The sequence below is a fragment of the Somniosus microcephalus genome, chromosome 4 (assembly GCF_052327205.1).
Source record: "Somniosus microcephalus isolate GS21.2 chromosome 4, FLI_Smic_1.0, whole genome shotgun sequence".
NCBI classification, from domain to species: Eukaryota; Metazoa; Chordata; class Chondrichthyes; order Squaliformes; family Somniosidae; genus Somniosus; species Somniosus microcephalus.
This window is the reverse complement of record NC_140990.1, coordinates 154,404,229-154,427,181: the sequence shown is the minus strand read 5'-3', so window position 1 is coordinate 154,427,181 and position 22,953 is coordinate 154,404,229. Positions and strand designations below refer to the sequence as shown.

Here is a 22,953-nt window from a genome sequence, read left to right as displayed (position 1 = left end):
CCCTTGAGAAGATGGTGGTGAGCCGCCTTCTTGAACCGCTGCAGTCCATATGGTGTAGGTACACCCACAATGCTGTTAGGAAGGGAGTTCCAGGATTTTGGCCCAGCGACAGTGAAGGATCGGTGATACAGGTCCAAGTCAGGATGGTGTGAGGCTTGGAGGGGAACTTGTAGGTGGTGATGTTCCCATGCGTCTGCTGCCCTTGTCCTTCTAAGTGGTAGAGGTCGCGGGTTTGGAAGGTGCTGTTGAAGGAGCTTTGGCGAGTTGCTGCAGTGCATCTTGTAGATGGTACACACTGCAGCCACAGTGCGCCGGTGGTGGAGGGAGTGAATGTTGAAGGTGGTGGATGGAGTGTCAATCAAGCGGGCTGCTTTATCCTGAATAGTGTCGAGCTTCTTGAGTGTTGTTGGAGCTGCACTCATCCAGGCAAGTGGAGAGTATTCCATCACACTCCTGACTTGTGCCTTGTAGATGGTGGAAAGGCTTTGGGGAGTCAGGTGGTGAGACACTCGCCGCAGAATTCCCAGCCTCTGGCCTGCTCTTGTAGCCACAGTATTTATATGGCTGGTCCAGTTCAGTTTCTGATCAATGGTAACCCCCAGGATGTTGATAGTGGGGGATTCAGCGATGGTAATGCTATTGAATGTCAAGGGGAGATGGTTAGAGTCTTGCTTGTTGGAGATGGTCATTGCTGGAAATGTGAGCTGATAACGGCGTGACGAGGGTAACGGGGCATCTGGGACCTTAGTGAACGACTGGACCAACAAACTATCTCCTTAACCAATGAGATTTAAGGATTAAGAAAGAAAAGGAAGGTGAATTAGAGTCAAATCAGGTACACAAAAAGAGAAAGAGAGGGAAAGAAAGATTGCACAAGAGAAAAAAAATTAAAAATTAAATTTTTTAAATCTCTAAGAGTTTACTACATGCAGGAATGAGATCAACAGTGTAAATTATTCCCTTTCTGGGCTGGAGAGGTTGACTGACATTGCGTTAACAATTACCACATAGTTAAGAGAGTACTTACTGTTAATTATGGGCCCTAACTTTCTGCGGCGAGTTTAACGGGCAATTAACGCGCAAATCCAGCAAGTTCTTAAAAATAACAGGGAGGCTAAGGGAGAGATATACCATTTGCACAAAGCAAATGGCAGAATGGCGTGAATCGATCATAAAGGTCTGGAAATTTGCAACTCAACATATTGCTTCATGCCCTGAACTTGCTGGCCAATTTGCACATTAATAAAAGTATGCATCGTTAACACGCCATTATTTTTCTAGGAAGATTCATCCCAATATATCCCAAATGAGTGCAACTTCCATGATTTTCTTTGTTGGTAACTGGAGCTAATCCTAGTGCTAGAAGAGTGAATATGAAAGAATGAAAAGAGTTGGCCAGGTCCAACGGATCACTAGCTTTCTGCTGTTGTTATAATCTTGTTAGTCAAGGAACAATGTATTTATAGAGTTTGAAGTTAGTCTCCATTAGACATTACAAAACAAATATTAGGCAATGCCACTTACTACATTATTTTCCTACTGCCAGTTATGGGTACAGTAACTTATTGGTTTCTCTTTTCTTAAATGGTAAATTTAAATATTCAAGCTGATTTGGGAGCATTTTCACCTCTGAATCAGTAAGCTGTGGAATCAAGTCCCACTCCAGAACCTGAACACATAACCTCAGCTGATACTTCATTGCAGTACTGAGGGAGTGCTGCATTGTCAGAGGTGCCATCACTTGGATAAGACATTATACTGAGGCCCCAGCAACCTCTCCTAGTAGTTCCGATAGTTGTAAAAGATCCCATGGCACAATTCAAATAGTAGGAAGTTCCCCGGATTTGTTGGGCAGCCTTTTTCTCCCAGCTAACGATACCAAAAATAGATCAACAGGCCATTCATTTGCTGTCCCTTCACCATGGCTGTGCGTAGATTGGCTCTCATGTTTGTCTACATAATAGTGACTGCATATCAAAAGTAATTCATTGGTTGTGAAGAATTTTGGGACATCTTAAGGATACAAGAAAATATTAGCTAAAAACAGGTTTGTTCTTTCTTTCAATTTTAAAACTATGTCTTGGTGATTTGGTAAACAATGTTTGGATGTTATTTTCCCATTTGTTTTAGAATAGTGAAGAGTCAATATTTGAACATGTAATTAAATTATACTGGCCCATTATCCCAGCATGCAGTCTCTTCTCCTTACATCCATAAACTGTCGATAATTCTTGAGCTGCTTTTCAAGAGCCTGGATCTGCTGCTGCAGGTCAGCAACCTCCAAATGCCACTTGTCCTCCAGCTCAATGTTGCGGTTAGTCTCCTCCTCTAGCTCCACTTCCATTCTCTTCGCCCTAGAGAGGAGATCAGCACGGTCCTTATCTGCCTGACACTGGATGTCCAGCTTCTCCTTGGACAGGCGCTCCGTCTCCTCCAGTAACCCTGAATATAGCAAATACAGTATTAGTGAAAGAGGGATGGTAACCAGATGACAACTGTCTAAATCATGTTTTAAACATATATGTACAGTAAACATCTCAAAATCACAGAGTCCCTGAATGTGAACAAAAATGCACATTCCAAATTTGGATATTTATTTTGCTGATTTCATTCATAGCAGAGATGGGATGTACTGCAAAACAATTCCCTAGAAACATAAAGCAGCTCTACTGTTCCAACATTTCCAGACAGAAAAACTCCAAAATTACCCAGGTTGTAGAGTCTCAAATATACTTTGAAAAGAAAATCACCCTCCACATACCACCAGGATAAATCCAGACTACTAACAGGAAAATCCCATTTTCCCAGCAGCCATGATGATGTATTTTAAGAGTTCTGTATATTAAGTCTACACCTCTCCTTCATTACAACTATATGCACTATGGATTAACAACATTTTAATGTACAACACCTCACTCCTGCAAACTCTCCCTAAGAGTTGGCTTCACTTACAAAATACATAAAATTCAGAGTTTGATTTTTACATTTCAAAGTAGGCGCTTCACCCATAGTACATCAGTCTGGATGGCTCCATGCAGCAGTAAATTCCTTTATTGGCCTGATATTTGAAGAATTCCATTTGCTAGGTTACACCTGTTGTACTGTTTATATTTTTAAAGTTCCTTAAAATAAAAAAACTGGGCTTGAAATTTTCCTCATTGGTTTCCTTTCCACAGGTGGACCATGAACTTTGGCATGAACATAAATAAAACACTGAGTGCTCCTGGCTCCTTAATGGAAGTGTTCACGGATGGAAGGCTGTGTGCCATAATTCCATTCAATGGACACAAGTCCCACCTTGGGGAGACCCTCCTGTCAGAATGCAACCACAGAGACTCAATTCTAACGATGTCCAATCCAATAGTATAGGCAGTGCTAGACATTGTGGAAATGAAGGCAGCAGCAACCCAAACTCGAGTGGGGCATGCCATGCAGAATCCAAGCAGTGAGAATGCAGGATGGTTCTCAACACTGGTAAGTGTGTCTTAGTGCCAAATTTATGAATGTAAATATAGAACCTAAGCCACACTTCCTATCAGATGTAATGGCTCTTCTAAGGAGCATGTAAGGCAACTGCTGCACACTTAGATAGGGGCAGTACGGACACCAGAATGGCTGCTCACTGGCACTTACTGCAATGCTTGAATCTGGGAGGCTCATATTTTAGGTTTGAAGAGAAAAAAATAAGAATGCAAGAGGAAATTCAAGCAACTCAAAGTTGTAATAACTTACATTGACACAGGCTAGGTGAAGAGCCATGGCTGAAGCTAGGAGCAGGGAAAAAGCATCGATGACCAGGAGGAGTTCATGCTTCTCTATGGCATTTCAATGGCACAAACACAAACTTTAAAAGGATCTTAAAGGGGTCTCATTCACACAATTCTCTTCCCCCCCACCCCCGTCCACTGGGTGCAAGGTGAACCGTAACCATTTACATTTATGGGGCAAAGTCCATTCAGAAGCAATTTTGCATTCCATAGATTTACCCTAGTGGCAAATGAAAGTCAGAGTAAGATGGACAATTAGATTTTGTAACAGAGTACTATCAAATTCGGATCATTTTGATGGGGCACCATGCCTGGAGCTTTGGATCACTCATGCACAGCACTTCCTAGCAAGCACAGTTTAAAAAAAAGTGGAATGACATCAAGCAGATTTGAATTATTCTGACCAGATTAATTTGGCAACAGATTGTAAATGTAAAATGCCGAGAACATTAAAATGTCACCCTTGTTATGCAAATCACACAACTTTGTTTTCAAAAAGGGACAAACCTGAATCCCCTTCGATTACTGCTTCAGTATGAAGGCCTGAGAAACAGAGAAGCGAAAGAACACATCCATCACAACCAAATACATCGTATATGCTTACTATTGGGTATGTAGACAAATTGGAAACTGTGGCACTGATAGCTTGTGCCAGATATTCATTACTGAAAACCGATCTATGCACTGGAATCTCTCAGTGGAGTGAAACCAGTCTATTAAGGACATCACTGTATTGGTTTGCCATTAACACATTAAAAAAAAGTATCTCGATTTTTGAACAGAATTATCTGTATGTGAGAAATGCAAAATTAATACTTCAGTGAAATCCTGCCTGCTTTTGATTTGCTTTTCCTCACTCTTTGAATGGAGATTTTCCCTCACATACAAATGGTTGGGCCATTATCCAAGCAAGAAATCACAGCACACTGACCTTTTCGCAGTAGCTCTACACACCACCTGATCTCCCAAAGCCAGTATTGCATACAAGGCAAGAGTTTAACAGGGCAATCACTTAGAATGCATGTCCAGAGATAAGTTTAAGGGAGCATGTGCCAGAAGGTTTCATTGCACTGGTTCCTTAAATTTTCTTGTATCCAATGGCTGTCACCATCACCTAAACCTTCATAGATAGCATTGTACTGGAGAACATTAATGCTGCACAGATGTAAATGGTACTGGGGTGAGGAAACTATGCACATTTGACATCAGGAACCAAGCACCAACAAAGAACAAATTCTGCACTGGGTCCACTGAGACAGAATGAACTTCAATGAGACATTTGTCTATATAAGAACATGTATAAAAGGTTCTGAAACTGAAGCAAGGCTGGCACTATTCTAAGACAGTTAGTAACACTGGGTGCAGATCCCAGATTGGTAGTTTATTCCTTGTACACGGAGTCTCAAATGATGAGAGTACCGTTGTGAAAGCACATGTGCTTGAGGTCAACAACAGCAAGATCAGGATACAACCCAAATGATGCATGATAACTGTTCCATCTCAAACTGTTTCTTCTGAATTAAGCTGCTCAAGGCCCTTCGGCTCGGTATAAAAAGAAAGAAGGAAATTAGACTGGGCTAATCCATTCTTTCTGTTCCAATCAAGATGACTGAAGGACTTAATTTTCACACTGAATCGTTCAAAGGCTTATTTTGACCAAGACTGTTCTTGAAGTTGAAGATGTTGATAGGAGCCTACAGCTGCTGGCTCAGAGGATGCTGGTGAACCTGATACAAAGGTCACAATAGGTTGAACCAGCATGGCAGCATTAGTTGCAAGATCCAGTGTCAACACATGAGACAGCATTAAACCTGCCCAAGACTGCTGACAAATAGAATTGTGTTGGATCAAACTTCACTTTTGGCATTTGGGAGACTGCATGAATTTCCAGGTATAGGCTCAGTCAGACAGGTACTCTATTCTTCCTGCGGGATGGCTTGGCTAGCCATTCCTGAGACAGACTCCTCAGGTACCAACTGGAAAGACAAGGGAAAGCTGCCGAATTGATGCTTGCAATTGGTCCTGTTCGACAAGCATGGTAATTACATGTACCCCTCCCTACTAGCCAGTAACAAATTTACTTCCTGACTGATCCCTCTGAACAACGGGAGGTGCCAGGCCCCCTCTGGACAACGGGAGGTGCCAGGCCCCCTCTGGACAACGGGAGGTGCCAGGCCCCCTCTGGGACCAACATCTATCTAACTAATCAGAATGGCGAAGCACTGGTAGACATTGCTTTGCGTGATGCCAAAGATGAACAGATTTTTCTTTTTGCAAATACATTTTCCAGAATACATTGCAAATACTGAAAGTGACCACTATGAGTACCGGTAAATCGTGTCTGACTAACTTGATTGAATTCTTTGACGAGGTAACAGAGAAGGTTGATCAAGGTACTGCAGTAGATGTTGGAAAAATGGACTTTCGGAAGGCATTTGACAAAGTGCCACACAGGAGGCTTATTAAGATGGAAGCCCATGGAATTAAGGGGAAAGCGGGTGGTATGGATACAGAATTGGCTCAGTGACAGGAGGCAGAGGGTGGTGGTGGAGGATGTTTTTCAGACTGGGAGGTGGTTTGCAGTGATGTCCCCCAAGAGTCAGTTTTGGGTCCATTATTCTTTTCAATTTATATAAATGACCTAGACTCGGGTGTAGGCAGCAGCATTACAGGAAACTTTGGTTTATCCGGAGTTTAACTGTCCAGAATGCTCGAGCCACCGGCAAAATTCAGGATTCGGTTCAGTAAGTTTTTTTTCTTTTCGTTGCTTTTTTTTCCCCACTAGTCAGGCTCTGCAACGTCTAGCTAAAGCTGTTGCTTAGCTACAGAGACGCTTGCAAGCTACGGCCGACTGTTTAGAAGCTGCAACAGGGTTTGTTGCTAGATACGGAGCTCAAAAGCTTCCGTATGTTTTAACATTAGCGCTGGTTTGTCCGGCAGTTTTGATGGGACGGCAACAGCTCGGTCCCGTCGGTGCCGGATATCTCAAAGTTTCCTGTATAATGTTTGCAGATGATACGAAAATTGGTAAAGTAGTAGATCACGATGAGGATAGTTATAGTCTTCAGGATGACATAGACAGGATGGTGAAATGGGCAGAAGCATGGCCGATGGAGTTCAATACGGAGAAGTGTGAAGTGATGCACTTTGGGAGGACTAATATGGATAGACAGTATACTGTAAATGGCACGATTTTGAAAAGTGTAGATGAGCAGAGAGACCTTGGTGTCCATATACACAAATCCTTAAAGGTAGCAGGGCAAGTTGATAAGGTGGTTAATAAAGCATGTGGGTTACTTGGGTTTATAAATAGAGGAATAGAATATAAAAGCAGAGATCATGCTAGAACTTTATAAATCACTGATTAGGCCTCTGCTGGAGTATTGTGGACAATTCTGGGCACCACACTTCAGGAAAGAGGTAAAGGCCTTAGAAAGGGTAGAGGAGGTTTACCAGGATGTTACCAGGGATGAGGGACTTCAGTTATGAGGAAAGGTTGGAAAAGTTAGGACTGTTCTCCTTGGAACAGAGAAGGTTAAGAGGTGACCTAATAGAGGTTTTCAAGATGATGAGGTTTTGATAGAGTAGAGAGAGAAAAACTATTCCCTCTGGTGAGTGAGTCAATAACCAGAGGTCAGATTTAAAATCACTGGAAAAGGATCTAAAGGGGAGAGGAGGAGAAATGTTGAATACATAAATAATTTTAAAAGGGAGTTGGGCAGGTACTGGAGGATGAGGAACTTGCAGGGTTACGGACAAAACGCGGGGAAGAGGGACGAAGCACAGCTGCTCTATCAAAGAGCCAGCACAGGCCGAATGGCCTCCTTCTGTGCTATAAGTTTCTATGATTCTATTAGAGATCTCTGAACAGATTTTGCATGCCGCCACATTATTTTTCATCGAGAGTCACCTGGGACAGTGATCATGGCTGCTTGGGAGGGCGAAGTCCCGGCTGCATTGAACGCAATGTTTAGGTGCACCAGATGATACTCATCAGTTCCAGTCGTTGGTGCCGAACAATACAGTGACTCAGAAAAACAAAGAACCCAATAGCATTAAAGCAAATGCTATGACACAGAAATATTTCCTATTTTAGAAAAATGAACTATGCCCTTGGTGTGTGGCTTGTCTTTTGTATGACATAGGAGCAAGGAAGCTCATCACAAGACCATTTTTCGGAGAGATTTTTTACCCTACAGAATTTCGCCAAGGCAGTCTCACTTCAGAATGTGCGTAGTACAGTGAGAATGAAAAAGAATGATCTCTTTCTGCATTTAGAACAGCAGAGTTACTGGTAGAATTCGACTCCTGATGTTCTATTATAATACTGGCTCCACAGTAAATCAAAAACACACATAGACCTTGAACATCAGACAGCAACAAATGGGATGTCTTCACTGCGCCATACAGGAATTGGTGCAATGGATTTATGCTTCATTCCCCACTGCTGCAATATTTAATTGAAGATTCTGGGAAAGGGGATTTCAAAATGAGTGCAAGATTTACTTAGAATAGAGAAAGTACTGCAATGTCTTCTTTTAAGTGCCATGTTGCTCATCATGCAAGAACATATACCAGAGACAAGTGCATAAGTATTTTGTAATCACTAGCCTGAAGTTGCTTCTTACCACGCTCTACTTCACTGCCAGCCATGGTTTGTTTCTGGCATAACAGCAGGTCACGCTCCTCACACAGATGCAGGTGCTCCTGGTTGAGTTCGTGAAGCTGCTTGCTCAAAAGTTCCACCTTTAGGGCCAGGTGTTGTTCGGATTCTTCCTTCTGCTGCAAAGCTTCCTCCAGCACTGCTTTCTCAGCGACATACCCTTCAATCAACCCTAATAACAGCAGATATATATCAGAAAGGATCTCGTCTGGCCAAGAACATTTTCAGATTAAACAACACTGCACTTCTTGCTTTTCCTCCAACTTAAACCTTTCAATGACCCAAGTTAGCCGGTAAGGTGCCCATATCAATCTTCATTCTTCTGGCTTTCTAATGACTTAAAAATGGCCTTTGAAACCAGTCTTTGATCAATCAAAACCAACATTAGTAGAAATTGCTGTGAGCTCCAAAATGGGTGGTGGGAGCCAGCAGGAAGGTGACGGTAAGTGAAGTGCATGTAAAACTTAGTGAGTTTTTTTTTTTTAAAAGAGGGGTGCAAGATGTAGAAAAAAAAATTAGATTAGAGAAAAACAAAATGAAACTAAAAGTTGAAAAATAAACAGTTGAAAGAAAGAACAGTAGGTAAAAGTAACAATAGGGCAAATGAAACTGAAGTGTTTTTCAAATTTTAAAAATACTACAGGAAACTTTGTGTTATCCGGAGGCGAGCCGTCCGGCAAGCTGGAGCCACCGGCAAAAATCAGGAGCCGTTTTTTTTATTCTTTTCGTTTCTTTCTTTGCTTTTTTTGAACAGTCAAGCTCTGCAAGGTCTGTAGCTAAGCAACAGCTTCAGCTAGAGACGCTTGCCGACTGTTAAGAGGCTGTTGCAACAGGGTTTGTTGATTCATACGCAGACACGGTGGCATAGTGGTTAGCACTGTTGCCTCACAGCACCAGGGACCCGGGTTCGAATCCGGCCTCGGGCGACTGTCTGTGTGGAGTTTGCACATTCTCCCCATGTTTGCGTGGGTTTCCTCCGGGTGCTCCGGTTTCCTCCCACAGTCCAAAGATGTGCGGGTTAGGTTGATTGGCTATGATAAATTGACCCTTGATGTTAGGGGGATTAAATATGTGGGGTTACGGGGATAGGGTGGGATGTGTGTTGGTGTAGGGGTTACAGGGATCGGGTGGGATATGTGTCGGTGCAGGCTCGATGGGCCGAAATGGCCTCTATCTGCACTGTGGGGTTTCTGTGATTTCTGTGATTAGATGAAGTTAAAACTCCCAATACCATTTTCATCTCTGTCTGCCTGACTACTGCCAGCTCCTGCTCCCGCTGACCAATCATGGGTGGTAAAAGTCAGGAGGCAGCATTTTCAGCAAAAATTAAAGGGATCCTCAGCTACAGTCAGGAAAAGCTGGATGGAGGTTTGAAAAACATTTGCGCCTTAAAGGCTTCTGCATTTAATGCATTTGCTGCTGCAGGCTCTGCACATAAGATGCTTGCTGCTCGAAATGCTACTTGTTTTCATTCCCAATGCTTATATCCTATCCCTTTAAGATGCTGCTACAGACAGCCACACCCAAACTCCTGCCTCCTGGAGAGTGTGTTTCACGCTGGCAGCTCACTAACCATGTTACAATAAGGACCCAAGACCAAAATGGATCGGGTCCCATACGGACTCCTCCGGGCAGCTGCTGCAGATGCCCCAGCCATCCAAACAGCGCTCTAAACTGAAAATCCTGTTCAGTTGCCTTTTAAATGGTAAGTATTTTATTCTCAGTTAAAGTCACCTCCAGCCAGTTGTATGCACCATTATCATTACCAGGAAGAAAACTCAAGCCCCATCACTCTAAACTAAAGCAACCTGTATGGCATCTGCTGGGGGAATGCCAGAGGAAATAAGATATGGAGTAAGACAAAAGAGGAAAGTAAAAGGAAGGTGTCAGAGAATTGGGATAATAATCTAGATAATTCAAACTATGGCATTAAAAAAAATCCATAGGTCACAAGTAGCTTTGAAATTCTGTCACATACACGTCATCAATCCATCACAATTGAACTCATTTTGCATAAAGGCTCAGTCTCAAACTGTTGCATTAACCATTTGATTGTTTTGTAAAGAAAAAGTATTCCTTGCATTCGGAATCTGAAATATTGTTACTTTATATCAAATATTTTCCACTCTCCAAACTAGACTATGGTTTTGTGCTTGTAACAACTGTCCATCTGAACATGAGTCGGCCACTGGGCCCCTCGAGCCTGTCCCTGTGCAACCTCTTCCAAATTAAAGATCTTACCCTCAGCTTTGTGGAGCTCCAATGCCAGCTCTTTCTTTGCTTCAGATTCGTCACTGAGGTGTTCCATCAACTTTTGGTGCTGTTTGCCAACTAGCTCCACAGTCTCTTGGTTTTTGCGTGTGAACTCTTCCTCCAAGTGTTCATGCATTCCGTGGCTCTGTACTAGCTAGGCAGCAACAGAAAGACCACAGTAAAACAAGGCGAAATCTTTTGTAGTCTAGGAATCAAACAGCATGGTCTGCTGCAACAATATTTAATATCTCAGCAGAGCAAGTATCAGTATTCACAGCACTTGCAGAATATTGTGAGATGCTACGCACTAAATTATTTTTAGCACTCGGGTCCTTAGTCTATAATCATGGCCTGATTCTCTCTCCCTGATTTTGCACAAAGTACTTCTCTGCAGCCATCCTATCAATTTCCTTCACCAATTTATACACAGATTGGGTATTCCCCCTTCAGTTTTGCCCTCGTTTGAAGATACTCAGAAATAGATTTAATATAATTTTTTTTAGTGCATTTAAGGGCTGCAAGATACATACACGTCAGGAACTTACTCTAACCTTCAAATGATGATCCTTGCAGACTAACGATCAACATCCCAGGATATTATACTTCGCAAACTCTATGCATGCCATATTTAAATCTATGAATTACAGGAAAAAACAGCAACTTACTGCTGACTGAATATGGACACTACTTTTAAACACATGGAAGATCAATAATGTACCAATGCCACAGGTGTAGGTTAATAAATCATTAAAACATAGAAGATAGGAGTAGGCCATTCGGCCCCTCGAGCCTGCTCCGCCATTCAATGAGATCATGGCTGATCATCCAAATTCAGTACCCTGTCCCTGCTTTCTCCCCATATCCCTTGATCCCTTTAGCCTGAAGAAATATATCTAACTCCTTCTTGAATATATTTAATGAATTGGCCTCTACTGCCTTCTGTGGTAGAGAATTCCACAGGTTCACCACTCTCTGGGTGAAGAAATTCCTCCTCATCTCTGTCCTAAATGGCTTACCCCTTATCCTTAGACTGTGACCCCTGATTCTGGACTCCCCGACCATCGGGAACATCCTTCCTGCATCTATTCTGTCTAGTCCTGTTAGAATTTTATAAGTTTCAATGAGATCCCCTCTCATTCTTCTAAACTCCAGCGAGTATAAGCCCAATCGACCCAATCCCTCCTCATACGTCATTCATGCCATCCCAGGTATCAGCCTGGTGAATCTTCGCTGCACTCCCTCCATGGCAAGAACATCCTTCCTCAGATAAGGCGACCAAAACTGCACACAATACTCAAGGTGTGGTCTCACCAAGGCCCTGTACAACTGCAACAAGACATCTTTGTTCCTGTACTCGAACCCTCTCGCTACGAAGGCCAACATACCATTTGCCTTCTTAACCTCCTGCTGCACCTGCATGCTTACCTTCAGCGACTGGTGCACAAGGACACCCAGGTCTCGGTGCACTTCCCCTTCTCCCAATCTATTGCTGTTCAGATAATAATCTGCCTTCCTGTTTTTGACACCAAAGTGGATAACCTCGCATTTATCCACGTTATATTGCATCTGCCATGCTTCTGCCCAATCACTCAACCTGTCCAAATCAGTCTGGAGTAAGTAACCAAGTAAAAAAAAATCCCACTGGATTAATAATTTATGAAGTGATATTTTTCAATGGGCACATATCTTCCATTAAAAATTTTAAGAGCATTTTAGAAGTGCCTCACCAACAGGCCTGTTTCTGTGCTATAACATTCTATAATTCTAAATTTAGGAAACAAGCTACTATAAAAGGTTTATTAAAATTATTGAGAAGATTTGATGCATGGTACAGGATTCTGCATTGGGCACACTAGCTCTTCACATCGAGAACACCAAGTTTGAATCCATAACAGGAAGGCATCCTTTCCTATAATTTCTAATACTTGCATTAAAGATGGATGTCAAACATAAGCTATTCTTTGGGAGACAGGTTTAAATACACAATTATGACAATTGTTCCACGTGGCATTCATACAAATCTTTTAATGCCAATATTTTTTTCTTAGGCAAAACAAACAGCTCTAAAGTAGGAGAAAAAGTTTTCTCAATTCAAGGTTTCTTCTCACCAATTGATAACAAACTAAAGCCCACACAGTGTAAGGAAAATGTCATTCCACCTCCAAAGGATTTGGGCAATATTGCAGCATTCGCCCAATGGTATCCAAAGAATCTAATGTCCTCGCTTTATGTCCTGCTCTCCTCCTACCCCACCTCCAATTTTTATGTCAGGTAGAGTTGGTCCACCACAAAGCTTTATAGTTTGCATATTTGCAGACCCAGGGCCACCGACAAAGCAGATTTCCAAGTGAGGAGATTTAGATCATGTGCAATGACTTAAACAGCAGGTATATGAGTTTGTGTAAAACCAGATTCAAGTCACACATCAGCACTGCAGCCATCTCTTTTGGATTATTACATGCTTCTGGAGACAACTAGACATCTTCCAAGGGACCTATCCATAAACAAAGGACTTACAGCCAATATTTCCACCATTTTATATACAAGTTTCATCCAGTAAAGCTTTTTTGTGATTAAGGTTTTGCTTACCTTAGTGGATAGTCCCATATATAAGATTTGAGTCTACATAACAATCAGGCGACCGAAAACTGGTACTCAATCTCTTAATTGACTATCTAATTTGATCGAACCACTTAAGTAAAGCTATTGGATTGGTAGTGCAAGTTACATCATTCTTCTCAGGCGTACTGGATGGGGAAGTACAAACAGAATTATTGCCAGAGTTTTTGTATGATTGAGGGGGCAGAGCAGAAAGGCTCCACAGGAGGCAAATCATCAAATTTTATCAATGATACCTTGTTTGGCATGCATCTTGGCAATCCTTGTCCCTGAAATCAAACTTAAGTAACCTGAGAGAGAGGAATAATTCTGGATAACTTCACAGTTAAGTCAAGCGATTGGTAAGCACTGAATGAAGTGACCATTATTGAAGCTGGTGACTGTATTTTGAGCTCTGAGCAGAAAGATTGTTTGGGCACCAGAGAACAATTTGCAGGGTATTAGAGAGCAAGACCTGTGATCAGTCTCACCCTGTGGTTTATAGAACAATTTTCAGGGAGGCTGAATGGTGGGAAATTTAATCTTTGAAGTGCTGTAGAGACCCAAAAATTGCTTGCAACCTGGTTGGTTAGAAAGAAGTCTCGTAATTGTAAAAGGTGATCTAGGGGAGGATCCTTTAGATCAAAAGTCTATATGCGTAATCAGAATTTAGAATATTTAACCAGATAGCAAGTGCAATCTTCTCACCAAAGACCTGCACAACAAACTGTAGATAGTGCACATCCAGCAAAGGGGAAGCTATGTATACTCAGCATAATAAAGGCAGAGGGTTATAGGTGTGTAATAGTACAGGGTCTACAATTTACAAATAGAGCAGGATTTGAATTTCTCCAAGATAATTTGGGGAAAAAGAGTGATTCTCTTTCTAATTGTAGCATCTCAAGCCTGGCAACAGCCTAGTGAATCTACGCTGCACATTTTCCATTGCTTTTTAATCCTGCTATAATGGGGTGCCCAAAATTGCACAGAATACTCCAACTGCAGATTCTCCCCATTAACTTAACTTAGCACATGGAGAATGTCAAAGAAACAGAACCAAGCAGCACTTTCCTCCTCTGTTCAAACAATACTTACTTGTCTCGTTGACTCAGTGACCAACTCCAGCAATTTTCCCACAGCAACTTGCAATCGGCCACACGTGCTCAGTATCAGCTCCTCATTTTCAGGCCCCACCTCAGGCCCAGCGAACATACTCTCTGACAACCACTGGGAAAGCTCCAACCCTTCGTCAGTCAGTGCTGACCAGATGCTGCTATCCTCAGTAATGGTGGCACTTTCCTGACTTGTGTTCAAATCACCTTAAAAAGTGTAAAATGGGTGGAGGGAAAGATGCAGCCATTTGGTCACAAAAAGAAGTTACACGTTCTGTCTGTAAGCCTACCCTAAACAAACCCTTGCTTGGGACATCAAGATCATTATTTATTAGATTATACATGCTTCAAGACTTATACAGCAAGAGATACGTTAAGCATTAATGCTTCATGACTGTGTGGCACCACATACCTTAACAAAAACTCTCAGTGTTCACCATTAACTTCATGACTCCACTAAAAACAAATTTCATTTTGAAAGAGAACCACTGTTTATTGGAAACAGCATGAAAAGTTTGTGCGTACCATAAAATCAAATATATTGGTCTTAGCAATAAGTTGATCTTGTTTTCAGATTAAAAACTTGTAAAGCAACAATGCTTGACAGCTGGAATTGTGTTACCGGTCAATGGAAACTATATATAGAAAAAAAGTCCCTAAAATACTTCCCTTTAGCTCTTGAGAAGTCTATTCATTATAACAGTTGGTGAATCTGTGATAAGTATAAGCATACAAAAAAATTGAAGAAACTTAAGAGTGGAAGCACACGCTGGAAGGAAAACATTGCAAGGGCAAATTAACCAGCCAGATTAAGGTCCTGCTCCCACAATGAAGCAGAATTCATTCTCACAAATTTTACACAATCAGTTCTATATAAACCACCTACATCAATCTTGCTTTTGGTAAGAGCATGACTTTTTTATTTTGAACTATTCTTAGGATGTGTCACTCTATCACTTACACTAGAAAGCTGCCTGTGAATTTGCAGCTCCAGTGCAAACAGGACTATAAACCATCATTGGGCACAAGTGGCATCAAAGTCATTAAGAAGCGCAGTTTGCCTGTCTTCCCTTTCAGCTACAGAATTGATGTAATTTTGGGCAAGAGAGAGGGGAGAAATGAGGAATGAAGATTATGTTAACAATTAAATTAACTTGGGCGTACCTTTGTCTTGTTCCAGCAGGGCTTTAGCTTTCATCCATGGAGGTCTGCCTCTAGCTCCCACCAGGCTCTGATTGCTTGCAATTCCTCCTTGATCCAGTGTACCTCCGGGCTGGTTTCTATCCAGGCAGAGCCCTATTTGCCTACTGATCATGTCTTCTGAGGCAAATGTCACTCTCGCCACCTCTGAAAACAGCTTAAGCACTCGCTCATGAGAATGCTCCAAGTTTTTCCTGAATGGAGACAAGAAGCACCAATTAGTCATTGAAGCTAATAAAAGCACTCCCAAAATATTACTAACTGGGCTTCTATTTTGTTTGCCTCATGGAATACTTGACCTACAGTCAATTCGACATTGTTTAACTGTCAATTACTTCACACTAAACAAGTTAGATGTTCCACAAGCCTCAGTCACTGAATTGGCTACTGTTCACATTTGACCCAAGGGTGTATCAAAGCTGAACCCGATCCCACCAGCCCAATGCCCACTTTCTAGCAGGTGTCGCTGGACAGTGGTAAAAGAAGGGATTCCGATGCCAAGGTTAATCAAAGTGCCTATAACTACTGCCTGGCTGAGATCAGCTAACACGGCATAGATTAAATCTGGGATCTTACTGCTCTGAATTGGTTAAACCACTAAGGAAAGCTAAAACTGACTTCACTGCGGATACAGTCACACACAACACTAAGTTTTTAAAAAGCCATGTCCAACACAATTAGTGACATATATTCAAACGGAGAATATTCTGCACCCTGTGTATATTCGCATGGCTCGGAGGTGGCTCCACACAGATGGCTGTGAAGCGTATGTTCCTGAATGGAGCAGCATCAATTCCAAACACACACTGTTTGCAATAACTCCAGAAGAAAATGAAATTCAAGCTAGAATCTGCCCATCAAAACAGGATTCTTGTTGAGTAACTCACTTCAACGATAACTTTTAAAGCAGAAAAGACATGATGTTCATGTTCAGCATCACAAATTTTACCAATAGTAAGTTGCTCCAGCTCCCAATCAAAGAGCCTAACTTACTTCCCTTCCAAAGTACCTACATCTTAGCAAATCTGTGCATAAATTGTTGGCCATTTTAACTTTTTGGTTTTACTGAAAAAGAAAACAACTCCAACTCATTGTTCAGAATTTGTTTAGTGGATAAAAAGCAATCTGGTGGTGGAGAGCAAATACTGCATGGATCTGTACATGAATCGGAGCCAACCACAAGCAATCCCTCTCCACACGCCTCTATGACATGTATCGTGAAGCAGAAAGATGATGGATGAAAGAAAGAATAGTGTGGCTGAGGCTTGGCTCCCAATCGGTGTTGAGTTGTCTGGTTTCAGCCAGGGCAGCAGCTGAGTGACTATATTTGGCCTGTTAACAAGGGGGTAAAAAATACAGCCAGGATTCCATAAATACCTGCTGGAAAGAACGTACGTCTGGATATTAGGCAAAGATGGAATGGGACTTGGTATGCCCGCAACAATGGAAGAGCATACCCACACTCACTGTCTGAACTCACCTGTGAAAATAGGCCAGTTGCAAAGAAGTACAGGACAGAAATTGAATTATCAGCTACTTACACTAGCCAATGTACATCAAAATACAGGAAACTCTTTCGTATCCGGCACCGACGGGACCAGGATGGCAACGGTTGATTAAAAATTCCGGATAACGAACAAGGGACATGGAGTGACAATGGCCCAAGGTACGAGAGCCCCGTTCCGCAGGCACAAGTGCAGGAGTCCCATTACACAAGTGCTGGAGTCCCATTACACAGACACAAGTGCTGGAGCCCGTTCCGCAGACACAAGTGCTGGAGTCCCGTTCCGCAGACACAAGTGCTGGAGTCCCATTACACAGACACAAGTGCTGGAGTCCCGTTACACAGACACAAGTGCTGGAGTCCCATTACACAGACACAAGTGCTGGAGTCCCATTACACAGACACAAGTGCTGGAGTCCCATTACACAGACACAAGTGCTGGAGTCCCATTACACAGACACAAGTGCTGGAGTCCCATTACACAGACACAAGTGCTGGAGTCCCGTTCCGCAGGCACAAGTGCTGGAGTCCCATTACAGACACAAATGCCGGAGTCCCATTACACAGACACAAGTGCTGGAGTCCCATTACACAGACACAAGTGCCGGAGTCCCGTTCCACAGACACAAGTGCTGGAGTCCCATTACACAGACACAAGTGCTGGAGTCCCATTACACAGACACAAGTGCCGGAGTCCCATTACACAGACACAAGTGCTGGAGTCCCATTACACAGACACAAGTGCCGGAGTCCCATTACACAGACACAAGTGCTGGAGTCCCATTACACAGACACAAGTGCTGGAGTCCCATTACACAGACACAAGTGCTGGAGTCCCGTTCCACAGACACAAGTGCTGGAGTCCCGTTACACAGACACAAGTGCTGGAGTCCCATTACACAGACACAAGTGCTGGAGTCCCATTACACAGACACAAGTGCTGGAGTCCCATTACACAGACACAAGTGCTGGAGTCCCATTACACAGACACAAGTGCTGGAGTCCCGTTACACAGACACAAGTGCTGGAGTCCCATTACACAGACACAAGTGCTGGAGTCCCATTACACAGACACAAGTGCCGGAGTCCCGTTCCACAGACACAAGTGCTGGAGTCCCATTACACAGACACAAGTGCTGGAGTCCCATTACACAGACACAAGTGCTGGAGTCCCGTTCCACAGACACAAGTGCTGGAGTCCCATTACACAGACACAAGTGCTGGAGTCCCGTTCCACAGACACAAGTGCTGGAGTCCCATTACACAGACACAAGTGCTGGAGTCCCGTTCCACAGACACAAGTGCTGGAGTCCCGTTACACAGACACAAGTGCTGGAGTCCCGTTCCACAGACACAAGTGCTGGAGTCCCATTACACAGACACAAGTGCCGGAGTCCCATTACACAGACACAAGTGCCGGAGTCCCGTTCCACAGACACAAGTGCCGGAGTCCCATTACACAGACACAAGTGCTGGAGTCCCGTTCCACAGACACAAGTGCTGGAGTCCCATTACACAGACACAAGTGCTGGAGTCCCGTTCCACAGACACAAGTGCTGGAGTCCCGTTACACAGACACAAGTGCTGGAGTCCCATTACACAGACACAAGTGCTGGAGTCCCGTTACACAGACACAAATGCTGGAGTCCCATTACACAGACACAAGTGCTGGAGTCCCGTTACACAGACACAAGTGCTGGAGTCCCATTACACAGACACAAGTGTCGGAGTCCCATTACACAGACACAAGTGCTGGAGTCCCATTACACAGACACAAGTGCCGGAGTCCCATTACACAGACACAAGTGCTGGAGTCCCGTTACACAGACACAAGTGCTGGAGTCCCGTTCCGCAGGCACAAGTGCTGGAGCCCCGTTCCGCAGGCACAAGTGCTGGAGTCCCATTACACAGACACAAGTGCTGGAGTCCTGTTACACAACCAGAGGTGCAGGAGCCATGTTTACACGGCAAAGGGTACGAGAACCCCGGTTACACAGCCACAAATATAGAGTATACGGAAGCCTCAAAACCTACTCCAAATTTTGCCGGTTATTAGAGAATTCCAGATAATTAGGTGCCATTTAAACGAGTTTCCTGTAATCCTCTGCTAATTTTTTATATGTAGATTTTCTCTGAATGAGGGCATACTGGCAAGGCTGCATTTATTGCCCATGCCTAGTTGCTCTGAAAAGGTAGTGTTGGGCCTTCTGTAGCAATTGTTTTCAAAGCTGAGCAACTTGCTAGGCCACTTCAGGGTATTATGTTAAACAAAGGGACTAGGGTCGCATGTAGCCAGGCCTGGTAAGAGTGTTTGGTTCCAATCCCTGAAGCACAAGAGGAAACAAGTTGAATTTATAAAACAATCCAGAAGCTTGGCTGATCATTTTTCCCCCCATCTACCAGCCCAAAAATTACCAGATTTTTTGCAATTTCACAACCTGCTGTGGTGGGATTGGAATTCAAGATCTCTGGGTTGCTACTCCAGGACCACCATCACTAGGTTACTGAACCAGAGAAACGTGTAGTAATAACTGCACTTTCACTCAACCCAACTACACAGCAATTATTTTCTTAGCTTATGATCATAGCTTTGTGATTAACAAACAAAAAATCCCATTGTGTGAATGTCAGAAATATGAGAATTTCTGACATTTATAGTTTGCTATCTGAAGACACCTTAAATTCAGGGACTAATAATAAATATATTCCTGGCACTTAAAACCACCACAGAACCACTTGACCAGTGAAGGGGAGGGGAAGGAGGTGGGGGCATCTTAGGATCAATGTCAACTCACAGGTTACAGCACCATTTCAAAAAACACATTGAGGCAGAAATTCCGGTCCCTTCGGGTGTGTACGCGCTGTGTACTCACCCGTAGGGCCAACGGAAATGCCGGTGTTAGGCATGCACTGCGCATGCACTGGAAACCAGCATTTCCAATCTGTCAAGAAAGCTCTCAACAGATCCTCCAGCTGCGCTGGAGCAGGGCCTCTGCGGGTGGAGAGTTCCGTTTTTTGGAGACCCTCCGCCCGCAGAAAACACTTACAATTCTTGCGCCTGGTAAAAGCAGGCGCAAGGCCTGCTTTTACCAGGATAAGAGTTGAAAAAAGAAAAAAAAGTTTCCACCAATTTATCATTTAAAAATACTTTAAAGGTAAGTTTATTTTTAGTCCTGTTAAAAACTTAATTTTTTTTCAAAAAATAAATTTTTTGTTTAAAATACTTAATTTATGTAATTTAAAGTGATTTTAAAAATGTGATTTAAAAAAAAATTATTTAAAGTTTTACTATGTTTTTGGGGGTGATTCCCTTCTGATTGGCTCTCCATGGCCCACGTGATCCCAGGGACGCTGCGAACTGCCTGCGCCTCTGGGATACGTGGGCCCTGCACACCGGCAGTTTGGAGAGGCGCAGCAACAGAACTCTGCGCCTCCCGGGAGCCCTCCGATCCAGGCGCAGATTTTTCCAGATCGTAGCCCTCCGTCTGCGAACGTAATTTCTGGGCCATTGTTCCCAGTGCTGAGGATGCGTAAAGTAGAGGAATAGTACTAAGTGTAAATCAGTATAGTGCTTTGTACTATTGGAGTATTTCATTCAAGCATACCTACCCGCTATATAAAAAAAATGTAAGTTTCAACTTGAAGCAAAGAAGTTGCTGATTTCCCACCACCTCGCTTACCGTTCATTTGCCAATCGTTCAAGGTCTGAGCGCAGCATGGCAACCAGATTGCCTCCTTCTTCATTCTCTCGGTCCCGGCGCTGCAGTAGCGTCTCCAGCTCAGAGTTTTTGTCCAGTATCTCTCTCTGCAGCTGTGGAAAAGGCAACAGCGAAGCCAAAGACAAGAAACCAGTCATTGTCAGGTTCATTTACTTCAACGCAACACGAACAACAGTGAAAACCACAAGGAAGAAGTTGGACGGTGTTGTAGAAGAACACGACCATTCAACTCTGGGAATTCGGTTTGAATCCATCCCATACCAAAGCAAAGAAAGTCTCCTCTACTGGAGTTCTAAGTAAATCAGAGTGGGCAATCTGAATTCAGTTAACAGTTCACAGCACAACATTTTCATTTTTGAGAAACTTAGAATTTCTTTTACATTCTTCAGCTGATGTGCCCATCTGACATGCTCATTTGTCACAGCAGGCAGCTCAGCAGTATGTGAAGATTATCCAAAATGCACAGGCCCCAGGATTCTAAAGTTGTTTACAACCCAACAGGTCCAGGTTCTTCAAGCTCAAAGGTTGAACTTCATTAACAAGGATCATGAATGTTGAAAATTAAAAAAACCACTTCCCACATGTTTTGCTGCCACTACAGCACAGTCCCTGATGCAATTTGCTTTAATCAGTGCCACAGGGCTCATCTAACTACCTGTTTGTACCACTGCTGTCATGACAACAGCCATGTGTCCCTGAAAACCAAAACACAGCTGCGTCTTGCTATAGCAAAACTGTTGTTGCTGCACCAAAATTCTTCCTTTTCTTCAGTTTAGTCTGCACCGCCGCAAAAAATTTGGACATCGATTTTTAAAGGTTAAACTAAAATCAAACACCTCGAGCATTTCCCGTTAGCAGATTCGACCAGATTCTCTTTGGAGAACAAGATGCTTTGTCATTCTACCAATAGCTAGCAAACTATTTCACCTCTGAAGAACAGAACACTATCAGAGTCTGGAAGTGCATACTGCTGTAGAAGGAAGATTAGCAGCCAAGTGTTTTTGTTACTAGTGAAGAAGAGGAGCAGCAGCAGCACATGGGAAACACAATCCAGTACAGGGCAAGCAAAAGTGCAAAGGCAGCCTGTGCAACTAAATCAGATTAAAGACAGATTAACTGAGAACTTCTAATCCAAAGCAATGGAGGTGAAAAATACATGGGAAATATCACCCCAACGTTGTCATAAAATAATGAAATTCAATTCAGTTCTAGTGTCTTTACAGTGACTAGACGCAGACACCACTTCCAATCGACCCTCCACAAAACTGCAACGTAAAAAATATGCAAACCAACCTGCCCAAACTTGTTTCACAGGCAATACACAGAGCTGGAAACACAACACTGGATCTGGATAGGGATCAGCACATTATCAAGTTACACTACTATATTATTGCAATTTAACCCAAAACTTGTCTTCTTGCCTGTTCAGCATCCAGGATTAGCTGAAAGAGCCAGGTTCCAAACAAATTCATGCAATAAAGTACTGCATGCGAGGACGAGCTGCGAGTGTAAACAAAAGGCACTGGGACTCAGGGAATTCCCATTTACTTTTGTGTATTAAGGAGGCGGTTACCCCCCCAAGAGCACTGCATGGCTCAGCGAGGTGGCATCTCATGGACTAAACAAATTTGGGTGGTTTCAAACATATCCACAGTTTTTATAATTTAACAAATTCTCAGGAGAGAAACAAAATGGGAAAAACATACAAAAAGGAACTACAGTACAAAGATAATCACCCGAGTATATAAAAATACTACTGCAGGCCGCAGAGTATTTTTGAAGGCAGCAGAGGCAACCTTTGGACTGTACTGTGAAAGACTGCCATTCAGCTAACTGAATCCAGCTCAGCATTTAACAGCCTTAGGATACTGGTAATTAGAAACCAGTGCACTGTGAATTGTCAACATTCCACCATTTTAAGAGTCAGTGAAGATGCTGATCAGTTGATGTGCAAAACTGGATCAGATGCATGCTGTTGAAAGCTTCTGTACAAGCAGAGCAGAAACCACGTTCAATGAAAGAGTTAGCCCGTTTATCCACACCACTTGCTGCATTCTAGCAGCCTGGACACTGGGAACTGGACTCCAGCATGGTGCAATAAAAAACAGAAAATGCTGGAAATACTCAGGTGGTCAGG

General features: G+C 43.0%; 1 protein-coding gene across 7 annotated transcripts in view; it reads right to left on the bottom strand.

Moving 5' to 3' along the window:
- Positions 1-22,953, bottom strand: part of pcnt (pericentrin) — a 355,160-nt gene that overhangs the window by 110,441 nt on the left and 221,766 nt on the right. For 6 of the 7 annotated variants that reach the window (XM_085985359.1, XM_085985354.1, XM_085985358.1 and 3 more), the window contains 7 exons: positions 20,778-20,908; positions 15,558-15,787; positions 14,377-14,600; positions 10,672-10,837; positions 8,396-8,602; positions 4,275-4,310; positions 2,210-2,442 (listed from right to left, as the gene is read on the bottom strand). In XM_085985359.1, coding sequence (XP_085841485.1) covers positions 2,210-2,442; positions 4,275-4,310; positions 8,396-8,602; positions 10,672-10,837; positions 14,377-14,600; positions 15,558-15,787; positions 20,778-20,908 — 1,227 coding nt within the window. The remainder of the gene's footprint in view (positions 1-2,209; positions 2,443-4,274; positions 4,311-8,395; positions 8,603-10,671; positions 10,838-14,376; positions 14,601-15,557; positions 15,788-20,777; positions 20,909-22,953) is intronic. The other variant, XM_085985356.1, reaches the window with a different exon arrangement.